General features: G+C 54.8%; 1 protein-coding gene across 4 annotated transcripts in view; it reads right to left on the reverse strand.

The window, feature by feature from the left end:
- Positions 1-7,019: 7,019 nt before the first annotated feature.
- Positions 7,020-19,438, reverse strand: part of SH3GL3 (SH3 domain containing GRB2 like 3, endophilin A3) — a 38,043-nt gene continuing 25,624 nt past the window's right edge. For 2 of the 4 annotated variants that reach the window (XM_037053510.1, XM_037053513.1), the window contains one exon: positions 7,638-7,895. In XM_037053510.1, coding sequence (XP_036909405.1) covers positions 7,690-7,895 — 206 coding nt within the window. In that variant the 3' untranslated portion in view covers positions 7,638-7,689. Of the gene's footprint in view, positions 7,607-7,637; positions 7,896-14,393; positions 14,551-19,438 lie in introns of those variants that run through there. The other 2 variants (XM_037053511.1, XM_037053512.1) reach the window with 2 other exon arrangements.

Genomic DNA, 19,438 nt, shown 5'->3' on the forward strand with positions numbered 1-19,438 from the left:
GCGCGCCGCCACCTGCACCGCCGGGCAAGTGCACCGCGCGCCCGGCCCGCCCTCAGCCCGCGCGGGGTCGTCGGCGCGCAGGGAGTGCGGGGGGGCCCGGCCGGGCGCTCGGAGCGCGCGGGGCCGCGGGACGGCGAGACGCGGCTGGAGCGCTCCTGCGCCCGCTTCCTGGAAGCCACCCCTCGCCCGGGCCGGCCGCCAGGCGCGGTGCCAGAGCCGGGGTTGCCGACGCCGACGCCGCCGCCGCCGGCGGCCGCGTTGGGGAAAGGCTGCCGCGCGCGAGCCAGCCGGGCGCCCCGCCCCCGCCGGAGCCCGAGTGGGGATGCCGCCCCCGCCCCGTCCCCACCCGGCTCGGGCCCGGGCGCCGGCTGTGCTCAGTCGGCCCGGCGGCCACACGGACGTTTGCCCGGAACCGCTGGCTCGTGCCCGCATCCAGGCCTGACTGGAGTCGGAGACCAGGGCCCCTCCCGGCGCCCGGCGCCCAGCGCGGGGGCCCAGCGACTCCACACCCGGCTGTCAGCGACCCGGAGCCACCCCGTAGGAGCCGAGTTTGGCTGTCCCAGGAGTGGGGCGCCCAAGCCTGTGGTTTGGGGTGGGAATGGTGGTGTGAGGGGCCAGGGTGAATTTCCTGTGGACTTGTAGAGGTGAAGGGAGCCGGTGTGTCGCCGGCCTTGGCCCAGTCTCAGCGGTATAAAGCCAAGGGACCGGGGATTGCTCTGAAAGTCCGCCATGGGCCGCCAGCCAAGGACCAGGGTCCGCATTTCTTTGGGTGCGGAGTGTGAGCTGGCCCCTGTGCGGACGCCCTCCTGGGCCACTCAGCTCCGTCGGTGGCGTCGGGCAGGGGCGTCATTCCCACCTCACCCAGGAGGACGCAGGCTCAGGGGCGCAACAACCAGCACGTAACGCTCTGCAAAGCCGGGACTGGGGCCTGGAGCTCTTCTGTGGTTGGCACGACCCTCCAGGTGGCGTGACGACCTGACCCGGAGGAGCTGGCCCTGCCTGCCCGCGTCCCTGTGGTCCTCTCCTCACTCTGGGGACTTCCTGGGGCCCAGAGGAGGATCTCAGGTCCACCTCCCCACTCCCTGCAAAACGGCTGGCATCTGGTGGGAAGTGAGCAGAGGGCATTCGGTGGGAAGGGGCCAGAGCCGCTCCTCCGTCACCGTGTTTATGTCCCATAAAGTCACTGAATTTGTGAGCACAGAAATACTGCTCCTTGGGGAATTGTAGGGTCAGGTTCCTGCCGGCTGCCTGCCACACCGTTTTGCCCGCTGATCCACACACAAATCTTCTTGGATGTGTTTCTCTTTCAAAACGTGGTACTTCACCTCCACTGCTGACTCACTCACGTGGAACTCGCGGTGACCAGCACTGCGAGTGCCTCGTGCGGGAGGGAAGCTTGTCGGACACAGGTGGCTCGCCTAACGCAGGACTTTCCCTGTAGGGCGAATGCCCGCCATCTCTGCTCGGGACCAAGTAGCCCCTCAGCTGCTTGGCCATTTCGAGCAGTGAAGTCACCACTAAAAGACAAAAATGTGAAAAGTCCCATGACATAGGCCATAAAAGGACACCAGTGGAGGCCCTGGCCAGGTAGCTCCATGGGTCAGAGTGTCGTAAAGATACGCTGAGGTGGTGGGTTCGATCCCCAGTCAGGGCACATACAAGAATCAACCAGCGAGTGCGTCAATAAGTGGGGCGACAAATCAATGTTTCTCTCTCTCTCAAAGCAATAATTTTTTAAATGTTAAATCAAAGTAAACCTGTTGATAAGAAGCCCAAGTGTGGCCTCCCTCCGTCTCTGCCGGGAACACGCCTAGCAGGCGACTCACAGTTCTCACCCCTCCTGAAATGACACAAAAGGGCTGCATGTACTGATTCATTGGGGGGGGGGGGGTCACAAATAAAATTCACCCAGTGGGTGGAGTCCCAAATACGGAATCTGCAAATGCCAAGGACTGACTGGACATGCTTCTCACGCCAGTGAGTCGGGAGAGGAATGATGAGAAACCTTCAGAACACGGGGCCCCGGGCACCTTGTCTTAACGTGGCCGCCGTCACATAGGCCTTCGGGGCAGGGGCGGTGTGTCACACCATCTTACAGAGGAGGAGGAGGCCGCTGTACGTGGGCTTCGCACCACGCATCCTCAGCAGGCAGACGCGGGCCCTGCTCACATCGTTCTCATTCTAAAACCAGCCCTGGCGTGTCGTGGGGTCTGGAGCAAAAGTCACATGAATATTCAAGGTGAAATGGAGAATTCAAAGAGATATTATGCTTTGCAGCAGCTGCTGTGTTGAGCGGAGGCCTGGTGCCTGAAACTCAGGAAGGCACGCCGAGACGGCCTTTGGAGTTGGGGGAGCCAGTGGAGAAACTCAGGAGCCGCTGGGCTCGAAGGTGTGGATGGCTCCGCAGGATTTCCTGTCTCTTTTTCCCTCCGGCAGCTTCGATTCCGCAGCCTGCCTCCCTCCTGGGGGGTGCCCCACATTAAGACCGGAGGCCAGGACTGGGCCTCTCTCGGTTGCGTATCAAGCGAGGCCACTCAAGAAAGAGTTGGTCAGGAGAGAAAGCAGGAGACATCGCCGGTACCCCGAGGGAAGTTCTGCCTTCCTGTTCACCCAGCAGGTCCAGCAGTCCGACCAGGTGGCTCGGGTTAGGACGCTCTGTGGGCTGGGAGAATAGGGAGCCATGGAGAGCTGAGGGCGCTCGGGGACAGCTGGCGGGACCTCACGGGTCCCGTCGCACCTTCACCACCTAACTGCCTCATTAGAACTCTCCAGGCTCTGGTTGTGGACAGTTGGTGATGCTGGGGGAGAGGCGAAATCTCTGACACTCTCGTAGGCAGCAGGCAGCTCTTACGCAGAAAACGGGCTCAGCTACTGGTGACTGAGTTCTGTCTGTTGTGTGTGTCTTCATCTGGCTGCTTGTCTGCCACTTGGGAGGACGTGTGACAGGAGGAGGGACTCTGTGGGCTTGGGCATATGTCCCCCTGTTTTTGGTTCTTCCCCTCGTCCTTCCCTGAGACCCCAAGGAGTGCCTCGGGGTGCCAGGCCCATCACATCTAATGAGGAGCTTGAGGCAGATCCGAACCAATGAAAATCTCCACCAGGAGGGTAAAGGCAGCATTAAACTCTTTCTAGAAAGTTCCAAATGGTTGAGGGTGGAGCAAGGGAGGGCTGGAGTCAGTCCCCTGAAGTGCTCGGAGGAACAGAGTTTGGATTTGGTGGCCCTTCCCGGGGCCAGCAAAGTCTCCAGGCCCCAAACCCAAGGCCAGTTCCCCATCTGGCCTCCTGGGCTTGGAAGGTGTTCTCACACTCAGACACACACACACACATGTACACACACGTGTCCACACAGACCCCACTGCAGCGCTGGAGCCACACCCCGGGAAGAGGGCTGAGGAAACCCGCCACCGGTCTGGGTCACACGCTGGGGGTTCCAGGCAAGTCCCTTCACTTCCCTGGCCACCAACGTTCTCCATCACGGTACGAACGTGTGAAATGAGGAAATTCTCCCAGGGCCGCTTCTGGGGTCACCTTTATACTTTGCAACAGCTTCCCGGTGGAGAGCACAGCACTGACACCCTCTCCCTCGCGTCTCCGGAGCAGCCCAGGAAGGGCCTCCAGGCTCCCCGCAACGTGGGGTTCACGCCGGCCACGCAGAGGCAGCCGCGGGGTCTCCCTCAAGACCACGGACTCTGCCCTTGGTTCTAGCTTTGTTGCTTCAAGCTTTCAAGAGACAACCAGGGGCTCTAAGATAGAAAGAGACATACTGCCTGCTGGGGAGAGGCATGACGCTGCTCCAGGAAATGCGGTGAGAGGCACCAAAGAGGTAAAAAAAAAAAAAAAAAATACCGTCGTGCGTCTGGTTGCGGTTTCTGCGCCCGAGCCCCGGGCGTCACTGCGCAGTACTGTGCTGGGGGCCGTGAGTCCAGCTAACCACCTGTCCATTGCTGGCTGACTGCGGAGGCACCGGAGCACACGCTGCCTTGTAGAAAGAGAGCCACTCACGAAAGGGTTAAATTTAAAGGAAAAGAAAATACCACCAAGCAATAGTCCTTCAACTATTCACACTTGGCTTTCTGCAAAATTCACGTTGAACACACCGCCTCTACTCTCTCAGGGAGAGCAAGGTTTAACTGCAGAATCGATTAATTGGAGCAGGCGTGCAAATTAACCGTTTGAAAGCGGGACGGACGCCCGTTTCCTCGCAAGGCGTCTCAAGAAGAGCTGACTGCAGGTCACTCACCCTGCGCCCCCCCCCCCAAGAACGAGGCCCGCCTGTTTAGTCTGCTTCCCCGCGCGTTCCCGACTCTCTCCGCTTGGCAATATTTGGCTTGGACACACCACAAAGGAATACTTGAGAAGCCTTTTCCCAACTATAGGTTCAATAAAAACATTTCTACGTATTAAGTTTTGCACCACGCACCTCACGTGGGGAGGGTTTTGACAGCCGATGAAGCACTTTTATGCCTGGCTTCCCAGGACCCCGGCAAGACAGGGTCTATGTTGGGTGCGGTGTGTATTGACCAACAGCCTGCCCTGTGCCAGACGTGTGTGAGGTCTTGGGGGCACAAGGGGGTAAGGAGCAAATGAGACGCAGTGTGATAAAGGACAGCCCAATCCCGCATCGGTGGTAGTGGGGGTAAGAGCATAAGCTGGATTTGGGAATTGTCAGAGAGGCAGAATTGATAGGACTTGGGGGGTGACGTAAAGGAGGGAGAGAGACCACTGACACCCGGTGCCCCGATTTCTGACCGGGGCCAGGCGTGGTGGCCATCAGGGTCATTCACTCACGTGGGAAACACGAGAGCAGGAGGGACATGGTGGGCGGGAGGGGGGGAAGGGCGAGGATGATGGCTTCACCTGGAACATTTGGAGCTGGAAATCCCTGTGGGTCTAAAATCAGGAGGACTGTCTGGGCTGGCGCTGTGGTTCTGTGACCTGCCAGCGAGCAGGTGCATACCTGAAGCCACGGGCACCGGGAGCGTGGATAAAAACTGGCCACCCTGTACATCCACCCTCTACCTGTACTTCCATTGAACGGAAAAGGGATGTCTAAATGTTCTGTGATGTGCATGCAACTGGGTTAGAATTCCCCCTAAACGGGGACAACATCAATGGTCTTTTTTCTTAAAAAAAAGCAAAACCCAGAAGCCGTGAACTGGGAGTCACTTTGGATGTCTTCCTGTCCCCACCCTTTGCTCCTGCGGCTCCGTGGCTCCGGCCACACGACGTTTCCTCGACTCCGGTCCTCACCCTGCCATGGTGGACGTCCGCCAGGAAGGCGCGCCCAGCACGCCCTTGAATCCCCCAAGGCCAGACTGACAGAATCCCAGCTGGGGCCTCTGGTTTTACTACCATCAAAGCAAGAGTGGGACGTCCTCTGCATTTCCCATGAAATTGCTAAATGCTACTTCCTGAAATATGAGCCAGAGCGGTGTATTTTTATTGTTGTTTTCAAAAACGAACAGAGAAACCAAAAGACGTCATGACACAGATGTCCCCCAATTCCCATGTGGGTTCAGGCAAACTCAGACCAAAATGGCCCGAGTTCAGCCACTCCTAAATGAGGCAAACGGAGAAGAAATTTTTTTAAAAACTGTTATTGACATGAAATTTCAGGTCAGGTAAGAAGACTTCCGATCCAAGACGCGGCTCGAACTCAAATGGTTTCCTCAAGCCACTCAGTTGCCCACTAAAATCACTAAACAGAGATGAAAGAAATTTCTAGAGTAATGCTGGAAATGGGAGGAGGCCGCTGCCCCACATCTGAGACTCAGAGGGTGGAGATGCAGCTGTAACCATGCCAACAATGCCCCGCCCACCGGGAAGGACCCCCTTTGACCCCGTCCAGAAGACGACCAATCTGGACATACATCATGTGACAGAGTAACAGATGCAGGTTTGCAATTCCGCTGTCCCTGCTCTGCCCTCAAAGGGGGAGCAGGAAATGCGTGTCCTTGACTCTGCCGGCAGCCACGCAGCGAACCCAGTGTGAAGGGCGCCGTCACCGTCTCATCGCCGTGGGCCCCTTTCGCAGACCCCTCAGCTCTCCCCTGAGACCACACACCGAGGCCACCAAGGGCCTGTTCGTGACCCCTCTGGGTCCACCTGCCTCGGACCTGCATGGAAAATCACTGTGCATCAGCACAGGACGGGGAAGGGGCTCCCGGTTGACGACCCCACCAGACAGAACATGATGAAGGGAGTAAAAACCACTCAACGGGCCGACGTCTGGACCGCCCAGCAGAAACGTGAGAAAGTCGTCACAGAAACAAACCCCATGCCCAGGCGCCAATGTCCAAAGCCACCTGCCCTGGCCCCACCCCCAGCCTCTCCCACGGGCAATCCCCGAATACCCCCGCCCTGCGTCGGCCTCCACATTCCTGCACACGTAGACCAGACGTTGGCATTTAAATAGGTCCCATTACAAACCAAGCGAGAAGACCAAAGGGAGAAATGGGGAAACCGAATCCATCGTGTTCCTGGAGAAGGCTATATTGGAGGGTGCAGCTGAGCTCTCTGGGGTCCCTTACCCCTCACCCCACAACCCACCGCACTGACCCACCAAAGGACCGGAGCACCCAACCCCAAGGCGGGGTCTTTATCTCTAATCCACCACTCAGTCGGGATTCAGAACTCCCATCTCCACGGACAGGCCGAGTCCTAGGGGAAGAGGGGAGGAAGCTCCTGGTGGACACACTCCCCTCTCTGAACTCAGGAATCCGATCACCAGGTCTGCTCTGGGTGCCGCCGGGAGAAAGGCTGGTTCACAGGCAAACTCAACGGTGTCCCGGACGGTCTTCACCCCGGACTGGAAGGAGGTGTGCCCGGTTTGAGATGGGCGCAAAGTGAAAGCCCACAGCTGGGGGGCCAGGGGGTAGGGGGGCTGCTGCTGATGAGGGCGGGGAGCAAACAGCTGAGTGTCCCTGCTGTGACCCCAGTCAGCTGCGGGGCACAGGAGTTTGCAGCCGGGCCACTGCACTTAGAGATCCACTTCAGGTTAAGAATAACCAAGGCCGTTGGCCAACACACTGTCGCATTTATTGGGCTACTCAAGGTCAGCAAACACAGGACGCAGGGAAAGGACCGGCCACCATCAGTCACGTCAAGTAAGAGAGCCTCCAGCATTTCTTCATCTTGAGTTTTGCCTCTGGCCATGCACCGCCGAAAACGGCCACGGGAGCGATTTATTTCTAGCACCCGAGAGCACACTCGTCAGTTGGACCAATGGCTTTTAGGGCAACCAGCAAAGAAAGAAAAGCTCTGTCTTCGGGTAGCTACGCCGAGACGGTCATTTATACAAATGGAATCGATATAAAATACACATACAAAAGGGAGCACACGTACAAAAGTGGTTAAGCCGGTCACAGCGAGAGGATGTCACAGATCGCCACACGGTGGGGGGGTGCACACAGGGGGGGGGACTTCCTCTCAGTGACGAGAGCTTGTCCGGCGTCCGAGTCACATGATCACTGAGGTAAAGGCACAACCACGTCCACGTAATTTATGGGGAAGAACCCGGACTCCCCACGAAGCGTCCCTTCGTACCAGTTTTCGTCTATCTGATTCGTTAACGTAATGATGTCCCCTTCTTTAAATCCTAATTCTCCTTGGTTTTCCGGCTCAAAGTCATAGANGGGGGGGGGACTTCCTCTCAGTGACGAGAGCTTGTCCGGCGTCCGAGTCACACGATCACTGAGGTAAAGGCACAACCACGTCCACGTAATTTATGGGGAAGAACCCGGACTCCCCGCGAAGCGTCCCTTCGTACCAGTTTTCGTCTATCTGATTCGTTAACGTAATGATGTCCCCTTCTTTAAATCCTAATTCTCCTTGGTTTTCCGGCTCAAAGTCATAGAGGCCGCGGCAGCAGGGCTGGTCCAGGGGAGCGGGGGAGCCTGCACGCACCACAGGGAGACAAAAAAGCAGAAGTTAATGGGACAGGTCATCCGCGGGGCACTGGCCAGGTGGGGGCTGGCCCTTGCCTTTCTCCGGCCAGCTCCCCGGGGGCTGGCTGGTGGCCTCTGTCTTCCTCAGCTATCCCAGCTGTCCCCTCCTGATCTCCAGGGACCAGGGCTTCTCTCATCGGTCCTCCCGGCCAGGAATGCCAGGGAAGCCGGCCTCCGTGAAGTGGCCACACAGCTCCGCCAGGCCTCCGGGGACCTCTGGGACTGCAAGGCCCAGCCCCGGCCCTCGGGGGCTTCCAGTTTCTCTGCGGAGACTGGACGCTGCCTGTAAAACTGCCCCTGAATGGGCTGAGATGAGGCGGAATCGCTCACCGATTGCTCAGATGCTCCGAGGGGAAGGAAGCAGGAAAGGCCTGGGTTGCGGGGACATCCCCCCGGAGCTGGTGGTGACCAGGAGCGTGAGCATTCACAGCCCACCCTGACCTCTTGGAGTCATCCTACTAACCCGGAAGTCCTCCGAGTCACGTTTTAAAAAACAACTGCTTTTTACATTTTCAAAACGAAAACGAGGTCATGGCGAGAAAGAGAAAAGAAAACAAAAGAGCAAAGACGTGTGCAAAATTAAGAAGTCAGCTGTAACCACGGATGCAGACATACCCGATGCTGACCTCACATGTTGGTGTAAAAGCATCCAGGCAGCTGTGTGGGTGCATTTGTGTGTGTTCTCACAGTCGTTTCTGTAAAAGACTCTTCCTACATGTTACAGCGAGTGGCTTTCCAGATTCCTTTTTTAAAGTTAATTAATTAATTTTTAGAGAGACAGGAAGGGAGGGAGGAAGAGAGGGAGAGAAACATCCATGTGTGGTTGCCTCTCACGTGCCCCCTACTGGGGCTCTGGCCCTCAACCCAGGCATGTGCCCTGACTGGGAATCGAACCGGCGACCCTCTGGTTCGTTCACAAGTCAGCACTCATCCCACTGAGCCACACCAGCCAGGGCTTCTTTCCAGATTACTTTTCAACACAGACCAGTTGTCAACTATACTACTAAAACATGTCTTTATCAACATATTGTTGGACATTTGAGAACCCTTCCTACTTTCCTTCCTTCCTCTCTTCCTCTCTCTTCCTTTCTTCCTTACTGCCTATTTTTTCTTCTGTGTTCTCTTGCTAAACACCCCAATGTTTACAAATGTGCGCAATTAATTCCTGAGGGTAAACTCCTGGAAAGGGCTGTGCTATATTCCTAGGACATAAAATTTTCCGGGACTTTTAACATTATCCCTTTATGTATCTATCATTCAAATGTATCTTTGCATCGAGAGCTTTAGGGGTCCCTGTTATACCGTAAATGCTGAGCCTTTATCTTTCCAAGCATGGTTACTCATGTATCATCTGGTTTTGTCATTTCGTTTTTAGGAAGGGGGGGTTTTGGCACATAGGGAAATTTTTAACAGCCAAATAGATCACATGTTTCATTCATGGTTTCTCTTCCACAATGATACATAAATGTTCCTGTAAATTTATCCCAGTTTTTTTTCGTTTAATTTTTCACATGAGCTTTTTTTCTCTTTTCATCTATGTGGAATTTGGCAAATAAAGGCATTCTTTATTTTCATAATGTTTCAGCAGGTACCTCCGCACATTTTATTAAATAGCCCATTCTTTCTCCACTGACTTCAAATACTTTTATCTTTTTTATATCTTTAATTACCGTGAGCACTGGGACCTATTTTAAGCTTTTTCTATCTGGTTTCTCTCATCCGTTCCAGTAACGACCAACCGTTGAAAATACTGCGACTTTAACATACACGTTAACAACTCCTAAAGCATGTTCCTTCTCATTCGCTCCTGTTTCAAAATTTCCTATTTCCACAAAATCATTCCACCAGGTAAGCTTCAGGAGCAACATAGCAGGCTTCCCTCCCCCGACAAAAAGCTCTCACTTTGATTTTAACTGGGTCATGTTTTGGAGTAATCATAAGGCTACTTTTAGAAGATTCTTTAAAAATGAGTGGTCGTGGCATGCCTTCCTGGCACCACACATTTATGTGCTATGTACCTTCATCGTCTAGCGAGGCTGAGTTTGTTGCTACTTAGGAGTTTCGCATCTGTATTTAAAAGTGAAATTACTTCCTCCGTATATTCTGGTCGGGTGTTGGTATCATGTTAACTTTGCCAAGTAAATTAAACTCTCTCCTCCTTACTAAAATAGTCAAAATTGAAGATCTGAAGACCAAAAAGAAGTGCCCCCAGTGTTCCAAGCCTGTGGGTTTCTGAACCCAGAACGGTTTCTAGGGGAGGCTGTGAGTGTGACTGAGTGTGTCTGAGAAGATGTGGTCCCCCCGCTCCAGTTTGCTAAGGCCCTCAAAGGGGGACATGTGGCCTCAGGGGAGCACTGCCTTCAACACAAAATGGCAGTGTCAGGGGGGTCACCCACGAACCTTCCTTTTTCTGAAAAGGAGCCAGAATGTGACACCAGAGCTCCACCCCCCAGCCCTTGACCTGCCCTCCTGACATCGCCACCTACAGGACCTGTGACATGGCTGAGCATTGCCAAAGCCACGATCACACGGACCCCAGGGCTAGTGATACATCCGTAGCCCCCATTCTGTCAGCTGCCTGCTTGGAGGGAAGCGCACACCACACTGGGGACCCGCCCTCATCCAGGACACCACCTCCTGGTTCAGGCATGGGCGTGCCCTGCACACCGGCCTGCCCTGCACACGCACACGGACCAAATCGGAAAAAGCACATCATTGACATCTCCCTTCATGTATTTCAAGGCAGGGACCCTGGCCACCCTGCCCACTCAGATTTTCTAGGAGCTAGAAAGAGAACAACTGACCTATCACACTCCATCAGCAAGTGAACCGGAGACCCCGCATCTCCCCCAAGGACCTGGCATGGCGAGAGCCGTGGGGGAGAGTTTCCTGACTCCACGGGGCCAGAGCGCCAGGCTCTCCAGCCGCGTCTGGACAGCCCGAGGCCCGGGGGCAGCTCTCACCGGCGTGGATCCTGGGGCCGTCCACCCCCACCAGCTCTCGGGGTGCAGTCTGCAGGGACACACCCAGCAGCACTATATTCTGAAATAAGGTCCAGGGCGTCTGCCACCCCCAATCGCTGTGGTGCCCTCCACCCAGGGCACCGTGGCCCCCCTCCCGCAGGGAGAGGTCGAACCTGCATACACACAACGCGGCTCGTGTTCAGCTTTTCGGTTCCAAACTAATACCATTTCGGTGGGGAAGTGCCGCGAAAGCCAAGGCTTTCTGGCTTTGGCGCCCGAGCCAGAGAAGCTTTTATGAGATCGGAGAGAGAGCACGTGCAAGAGTCACCCCGACGTCTGGGTTCCGAGGAACCAGAGCTTAAAGAGCACAGAGCGTGGGGACTTTATTACCAGCCGTGGAGCAGGAAGGGCTCTTTCCAGAGAAGAGACACAAGCTCTTGCTGAAGGCGGGGAAGGGGCGCAGAGGCCCAGGCCTGAGGTGGACAGGGGGAGACCTGGGAGGACAAAGCCCCTCCCTTGCCCCCAGGGGGTCCTATGAACGCCCCACTGCACCCAGGCGACATCTTGGCAGGTACCCTAAGTGGGCAGAGAGGCGGGAAGGAGAGAACCTTTGAAGAAAAAGACCCACAGCCCGGACCAACCGGATTGGATTTAAGTCCTGACTTGACGAAGTGATAAATGGATAGCCTACCCCTTCTATGGGAAGGCATCGCGTCACCTGGAAAGGCAAGATGACATTTTTTTTTTTGCACCATTAAAAGAAATGGAAAAAAGATTAGGTTGTTTCCGCCCTTGGTTGAAACGGAGGCTCCTCAGCAAGTCTGGGTCTGTTCTGGGGTGGGGCCAAAAGCCCTGGCGGAATCAGCCACATTCCTCAGCGGGGTCTTCCAAACTGGACTCCGTACACTCGTGGGCAGGGAGCCNAGGAGCTAGAAAGAGAACAACTGACCTATCACACTCCATCAGCAAGGGAACCGGAGACCCCGCATCTCCCCCAAGGACCTGGCATGGCGAGAGCCGTGGGGGAGAGTTTCCTGACTCCACGGGGCCAGAGCGCCAGGCTCTCCAGCCGCGTCTGGACAGCCCGAGGCCCGGGGGCAGCTCTCACCGGCGTGGATCCTGGGGCCGTCCACCCCCACCAGCTCTCGGGGTGCAGTCTGCAGGGACACACCCAGCAGCACTATATTCTGAAATAAGGTCCAGGGCGTCTGCCACCCCCAATCGCTGTGGTGCCCTCCACCCAGGGCACCGTGGCCCCCCTCCCGCAGGGAGAGGTCGAACCTGCATACACACAACGCGGCTCGTGTTCAGCTTTTCGGTTCCAAACTAATACCATTTCGGTGGGGAAGTGCCGCGAAAGCCAAGGCTTTCTGGCTTTGGCGCCCGAGCCAGAGAAGCTTTTATGAGATCGGAGAGAGAGCACGTGCAAGAGTCACCCCGACGTCTGGGTTCTGAGGAACCAGAGCTCAAAGAGCACAGAGCGTGGGGACTTTATTACCAGCCGTGGAGCGGGAAGGGCTCTTTCCAGAGAAGAGACACAAGCTCTTGCTGAAGGTGGGGAAGGGGCGCAGAGGCCCAGGCCTGAGGTGGACAGGGGGAGACCTGGGAGAACAAAGCCCCTCCCTTGCCCCCAGGGGGTCCTATGAACGCCCCACTGCACCCAGGCGACATCTTGGCGGGTACCCTAAGTGGGCAGAGAGGCGGGAAGGAGAGAACCTTTGAAGAAAAAGACCCACAGCCCGGACCAACCAGATTGGATTTAAGTCCTGACTTGACAAAGTGATAAATGGATAGCCTACCCCTTCTATGGGAAGGCACCGCATCACCTGGAAAGGCAAGATGACTTTTTTTTTTTTTTTGCACCATTAAAAGAAATGGAAAAAAGATTAGGTTGTTTCCGCCCTTGGTTGAAACGGAGGCTCCTCAGCAAGTCTGGGTCCGTTCTGGGGTGGGGCCAAAAGCCCTGGCGGAATCAGCCACATTCCTCAGCGGGGTCTTCCAAACCGGACTCCGTACACTCGTGGGCAGGGAGCCGGAGCGCCTGGCTCCCCTCTGCTGAAACCGTCCTACAGGAAAAGATAGGTCCCACCGGAGGGACCCTCTGCCACCCACCTCGGCCTCTGGGGTTCAGGAGCTGGCACCCGACACCTCAGCGAGGCAGCGCCCAGGGGTGCTCCCAGACATGGGTGCGAGAGCCGCCCGAGCAACGCGTGGCCGAAACCCCAGCCCTGCGCTGCCCTGGGTCGTTCAGCCAAGCACCCCAGGAGAGCAGAGGTGTGCCACACACAGCACGAGACAACAGGTGACTTTAACAGGGAAGACGGGGTGTATCTGTGAAACACTGGGTGTTCACGCTCTGGCCCAACCATCAGGGAAAAAGAAAAGAGGAGGGACTCGGAATATGGGGCATTTGCGGTGGCTGTCAGTCACTGCAGGTAAGGGAGTCAGGTGCTCCCTAAAATAAGCGTTCCTTCCCTCTTGGCCGTTGTACGGTCTGATTCCTAACACTGTGGGGTCCCCTGGGATTTTAACAGCAGCAAAGTGCCCCTCCCCCAACCCCACCTTTTCATCCCCAAGCCCCTGATGCCGGGGGGTTGGGGGATGCCGCTCGTACGTCCAGAAATGCTGGGAGCATTCTGTTCAGGCCGGGCCTCCACCATTCTTCGGCCCCAGTCAGTTACAGGAACGGAATAATAACCCTCGGTTTGTAGGGTTTGTCACCCGCTGGGAAGATATCCTAAGTGGGTTTAAGTCTCAGGGAAGCCCTCTGGTAGGTACCGGGTGTCAGGGAAGGGGAGGGGAGCGGCAGGGGCCTCACTGTGTCACAGACCCCTGCTCGTGAGTTTCTGCCCCGTTTCTGAGCCATCGGCCAGGCTGGGAAGGAGCTCTGGGAGGCAACCGATCAGTGTTTCTCTCTTTCTCTCTCTCCCCCTCCCCGCCATCCGTTTAAAATCAATAAGCATATCCTCGGGTGAGAATTTTAAAAGAAAAAAACTGTGGCCACTCCAGGTGGCGGACCAGCCCCAGAGGGGTAACGGCCGGGGGGCTGGCACGTCACCTCCAGCAGGCCCTGCTCAGGGGTCCTCTCCTCTTCCTCCCTCTCTCCCCAGCACAGGCCGAGACCAGGGAGTCCGTTCTCCAGGGCTGACTTTCTCACCCTGACCTGGATGGAGGTGGAGGTGGGGTGGCCAGTAGGGCCGGAGGGCACTAAAAGTTACAGCTCTCCCGTGGCGCTTGGACTCGGGTTATTTTTAGACCACCCGAGGCGCCCAAGGCATTTTCCCTTCGCCTCGGCGGGCCCTGACTCTGGGCACCTCATTCCCTGGAGGCATCTGGTCACAGAGCACCCCCACAGAAAGGCCAGGTAGACCCCCTCAAGCCTCCTTCTGGCCGGGGGGGAGAGGGGACGGAGAGAGAGGTCACCCACACAACTCGCGTCATCGTGAGTTCCGACCAGGGTACAAGGGGCGGCGCCCCCGGGAAGCCACTGACCTGTGGAGGGCTCTCTGTCTCCTAGCACATCCCCAAGACGGCTGAGCCTTGTGAGAGCTTGCTCCCGCCTTTTATAGCTTTTCTCTTGCCTCCCTTGGAGCCGGCTGCGACCAGGCCTTTCTACTCTGCCGCCTCCAGTCGGCTGTAGGCTGGGAAATCAGACATCCTGATTAGCTGATTCGGCAGCCGCTGAACTGTGGGCTCTTTCTCGGCCCCAAGCCCCGTGCGTGCCCAGCACCTCCAATTTACACGAGCCAGATCTGATCCTTAGAATAACCCTGCGTGGTCGGGAGGAGAGTAATTCCCATTCTTTGGATGATGACATCGAGACCCAGCAGTATGGAGCCAGGGTCAGGGCCTCCCTCTGACTCCAAAGCCCCTTCGACAGGAAGGCCTACAGGTGACACCCCACCCCCCTGCCCCGTCTTGGCTGGAGGGCTCACTCTGCTCCCTTTCTGGTCTGACGTCTGCAAGGTCTGAGAGTTTCCTTACAACTGTGCCACCCACAGGGCCGATGGGGAGCGGGGAGGAAGGTGATGGGGAGCGGGACCTGAGTCCCCCTCCGTCTGGAGGCTTTGGTTCAACCACCAAGGCCACCCTGACTGGAGTCCTTCTCTTGACATGTTGGGCCAAACAACAGACAGAACCTCTCGCGTTTACTTCTGGTCCAGATTCTGGGCCAGGCCCCAAGCTCAGCCGTCTCTTAAATTAGAACCAGCATCACTGAGTCAAGTACCCTTCAAAAGTTGTGCTATCTCATTTTCTAATGAAAAAAACCTCGAGCAAACTCTTTTTCCAAGCGGACACGTTCCCTCTAGCTGACCCGGACGCGGCATGGGTGTACGATTCCGATAAACATTACAGAACTCGTGTTGTTCAACACCACGCACATCGCGTTTCTGGCCGTTAGAAGGACACTCTGGAGAGAAACTTTCTGATCCTTGGGTTCCAGTGCTGGGTCAGCTCTGGGCCCCGATTTCCTTATCGGCACACTTTGAAGTATGAATGCATGGTTAATGCAAGTGACGGAATGTGTGTATCACCCCCCAAATTCATACGCGAAAGTGGGACCGGGAAGGCAGCCGCCTGCAAGCCCAGCAGGGAGTCCTCACCAAGCCCTGAATCTGCTGGCACCTTGAACCTGGACTTCCCAGCCTCCACAACTGTGAGAGACAAATGTCTGTTGTTTAAGCCACTGATTCCGTGTCATTCTGCCACAGCAGTACCAGCTGACTGAGACAGTTCAGCAGTGAACTTCCAAGTTACATCCAGTAAAACTCTACAAACTATCTTTCTGGAAATAAGAGCCTTCTCTTCGTCCCCAGGAGATGCGGTTTATGGAATCGGCCTGTCCATGGAACTCAGCCTTGACCAGGGCAACCTATTCAACTTCTCACATGGTTGGTTTTGACCTTCATACCCACCCCTCCACAACCTGCACTGGTTTTAACGAGCAACGTCAGCGCCCTCGAGGTTGCAAAGCTGGGTTGGGTGAGTCCTCTGCGTTGCGGACAGGTTCTGCGACTTGAAGCGGAATGACGCGTAGTGACACCCACGGGATCCTGGGCTCACTGCTACAGACAGGAGCTGAATTCCTACCGCCTCTCACCAACGTTACAGTGAAATGACGTGGAACGGAATACTCTAGGAAGACCTGCAGTCCTGAGGGGGGGTCCACGAAGATTTCAGGAGCCGGCTCCTGCTACACATCGAAACGCCCCGGAAGGCCTATCACAGCTGCGTCTGCCACTCGGAGTTAGGGAACCGGGGAAGACCAGGGAGAGCCTTGACCCGGGGTGGCCTCCTGACCCCTGGCAGAGGGACCAGCTTGCGGGGGGCGTTTGGTGTGGCCTGCTCTTTTGCTTCGCGTGCCGTGTGCGTTAGTCGCCAATATTTAAAAATCAGGAGGCTGCACCTGAATATACCTACGTTCTCTAGTGGGGCTATCAGCCATCCCTTCCAGGCGGGCTTCTCATCCCCCAAAATCTGGCGTCAGGGTTGGTGCCTGAGGCTACATCCAGTGGGCCACACGGTGGGGGGTGTTATTCGTGTGGAGTCCACACACGGTCCCTGGAAACAGCTGATGGCTACCCTATTTTTCCAGGCCTCACTCCTTCTATAATGACACTCAATTTAACATGTAGATGATGGTATTTGAAAGTTTAGCTTGAAGACCGAACACATCATTCTAGGATATATATATAATAGATATAGATACATATATTCTATATATATACCTATGTCTATATAGATAGATATATATTATCTATATGTTATCTATTACTTAGATATATTATATATATAATATATATATATACACACATTAAGATTCTTCAATACACAGCATTTGAGATCATACAATCACATCAGCCTTTTCGCCCAGCAGTGGTAAAAACCGCCACAACTAAGTTAGCAGTTACACCGCGCAGGCCTCCCAAACACCCCCTGCTCCCGACAGACTGGAAACGGCGCTGGAAGCCGCTCCTGGCCTGGCGAGAACCTGCTCCGAATCTTCCTTTGGACTGAAAAATACAGAAAGCTCTCCTCCCCTTTCCCATCTCAGCGGCTACTGATGGAACCATAATCATCACAGCTCACATATTCATGTTTTTAATATGTAAGAAATACAGCCCTGGCTGGTGTAGCTCAGTGGATTGAGCACTGGACTGTGAACCACAGAGTCGCCAGTTTGATTCCCAGTCAGGGCACACGTCTGGGTTGTGGGCCCGGTCTCCAGTAGGGGGCGCATGAGAGGCAACCACACATCAATCTTTCCCTCTATCCTTCCCCTCTCTCTAAAAATAAATAAATAAAATTAAAATTAGTAAATATTTTTTATTTATTTTAACTTTTATAAGAATTATTTTTATTATTTTTACTTTTTTAAAGATTTTATTTATTTATCCTTAGAGGGGAAGGGAAGGAGAGAGGGAAAGAAACATCAATGTATGGTTGCCTCTCATGTGTCCCCTGCTGGGAACTAACCTGCAACCCAGGCATGTGCCCTGACTGGGAATCGAACCACGATCGTGTGGTTCGCAGGCCCGTACTCAATCCACTGAGCTACACCAGCCAGGGCAATTTTTTAAATATAAAAATTATAAAATGTTCAACCCACATACTTTCCCATTTTCAAAGAATGCTCGGCGCTTGTAAAAAGATAAATACGGCAGCCACAGAATTTAGAGCTGACAGCACACAGGAACACAGGGCAGGGGGTGGGTAAGCAAGGGAAAAGAAAACCAGAAACCCGAGAATGGGAAAGGAAGAAGAGAAAAGTAAGAAATGGCCTCCTGACTAAGCAATCCCCACTGCCGTGTGAAAATTTCATTTCCTCTTCGGAAATTTCGGTAAAAAAAAAAAAGAGGCGTATGTCTCTTCGCAAAACGCACGTCTTTCTTAATGTTCAGACTTCACACTTCACTTTTGAATCCGTGTTTCTTTTTTCATGTAATCCTAGGGACTTTGTTCCAGTGAGGGGGAGGGCCGGCTCCAGACATTATTTCCCAGCCCCCTTAGAAGTGTCCAGAAGTGCATAAAAGTCCCTTTCATACCAAGAGGAGGCTAGAACGTCCTCGTGCGAGCCACGGGAAAGATTTATGTGGCATCGCGCTGACACACCCGTGGCCTCAGCCTTTCTCATTTCTGAAGCGGACCCCAGCTTGGAGTGCATTAACCCTCCGTTGGGGTTACACAGACTTGGACCCTCTTTAAGAACTTCAGTGAAGAAAAAAACCTTCATAAAAATGTGTTGATAAAAAATATATATATACAATATACTGTTTTCCTCTAGTCTTTACATTTATAATTGATTCACCAAGTGACAACCTGGGCCTGATGAAAAAAAAAATGACCTGGGTGGGAAGATACATGAGCGAAGACAACCAGTTCTTATACTGTTTTTTTCCAAGCCAGTGGTTTTCTGGGAACTACCCGGTCACTCTGCCCCGTTCAAGGGCTCTTCTCGGCCTCCTCGGCCTCCCCTGTTTGGGGACAGCACAGGCTGATGAGGCGTCAGGACGCCATACTCACGGGCTTGGAATGAAGGTGCTTTCTCCCAGCCAGGGCCCGCACTTGGACTTGGTCTGCAATCCATCATTTCAAGATGTGATTTCCACTCCCGCCCGCCCCCTTCTCCAGTGCTGGCTGGCTCTACCCCTTCTCATAAGCGCCTAGAAATGACATTATCAAAGATTCCATCTGGGCCCCACGACAGGTTCGGCCTAATTGACCGACGTTCTTTCATCTCCCCCTTTTTGAAATTTACCAAAAAAAAATTGTTTTCTTCTGGAGGAAGAAGAAATGATGAAGAAAATGTTCTTGGATTTCATTTCTGGCAGAACCCTGGGAGCTTTGCTTTAAATCGTCAGTGAAATGCTTGACATTTTTCCTTCACTTTATAAACATTGTGTGCAAATCATTCAGAATCCTAATGGAAAGTAAGTTCCCATCAACGCGGGCCGTAAAATGCCGAGTTCTTTCAAAACCGTGCCTTTGAAACAAACCGTGCGGGACCCGCTGCCCTCGCAAATTCCACCCACAAATCAAGGAGGCGGGGCCGGGGTTGCTGGGGGGAAACTGGGGCTGGGGACCAGGACTACCACCAAGGGGCCACTCGGGGGGGGGGGGGCAGCGGGGGTGCAGAGGAGGGACAGGCCCGTGACAAACGGCGCTGAGCCTTCTGAAAAGACACCTTTTTTTGCGCAACGGTGAACTCGGGTTTAACAACGTCATCTGCCCAAGGGACTCAGCTACTGGCCAAGAAGGAAGAACCCCAGACCTGACAGGCACGGTCTACACGAGGAAGCCAAGACCCCTGTCCTCGCCGGGGTTCCCTCTTCCAGGCCAGATGCCAACAGCAGCCCCCAGGCCGGCCGAGGGTTCCCTGGGGTCGGAAATCTTGAAAATAAATCCATTCCCAGGGCTCTCGAACAATTTACACACTGCTGCCCAGCCCAACCCAGCCCCAAGACTCCTTCTGAATGACGTAAAATGAGATACCAGTGCACGTGCCCAGCTCTGTGGCTTACAGGCTCC

Source organism: Sturnira hondurensis, unplaced genomic scaffold, assembly GCF_014824575.4.
Source record: "Sturnira hondurensis isolate 20B ecotype Veracruz unplaced genomic scaffold, ASM1482457v3 Scaffold0007865, whole genome shotgun sequence".
NCBI lineage: Eukaryota > Metazoa > Chordata > Mammalia > Chiroptera > Phyllostomidae > Sturnira > Sturnira hondurensis.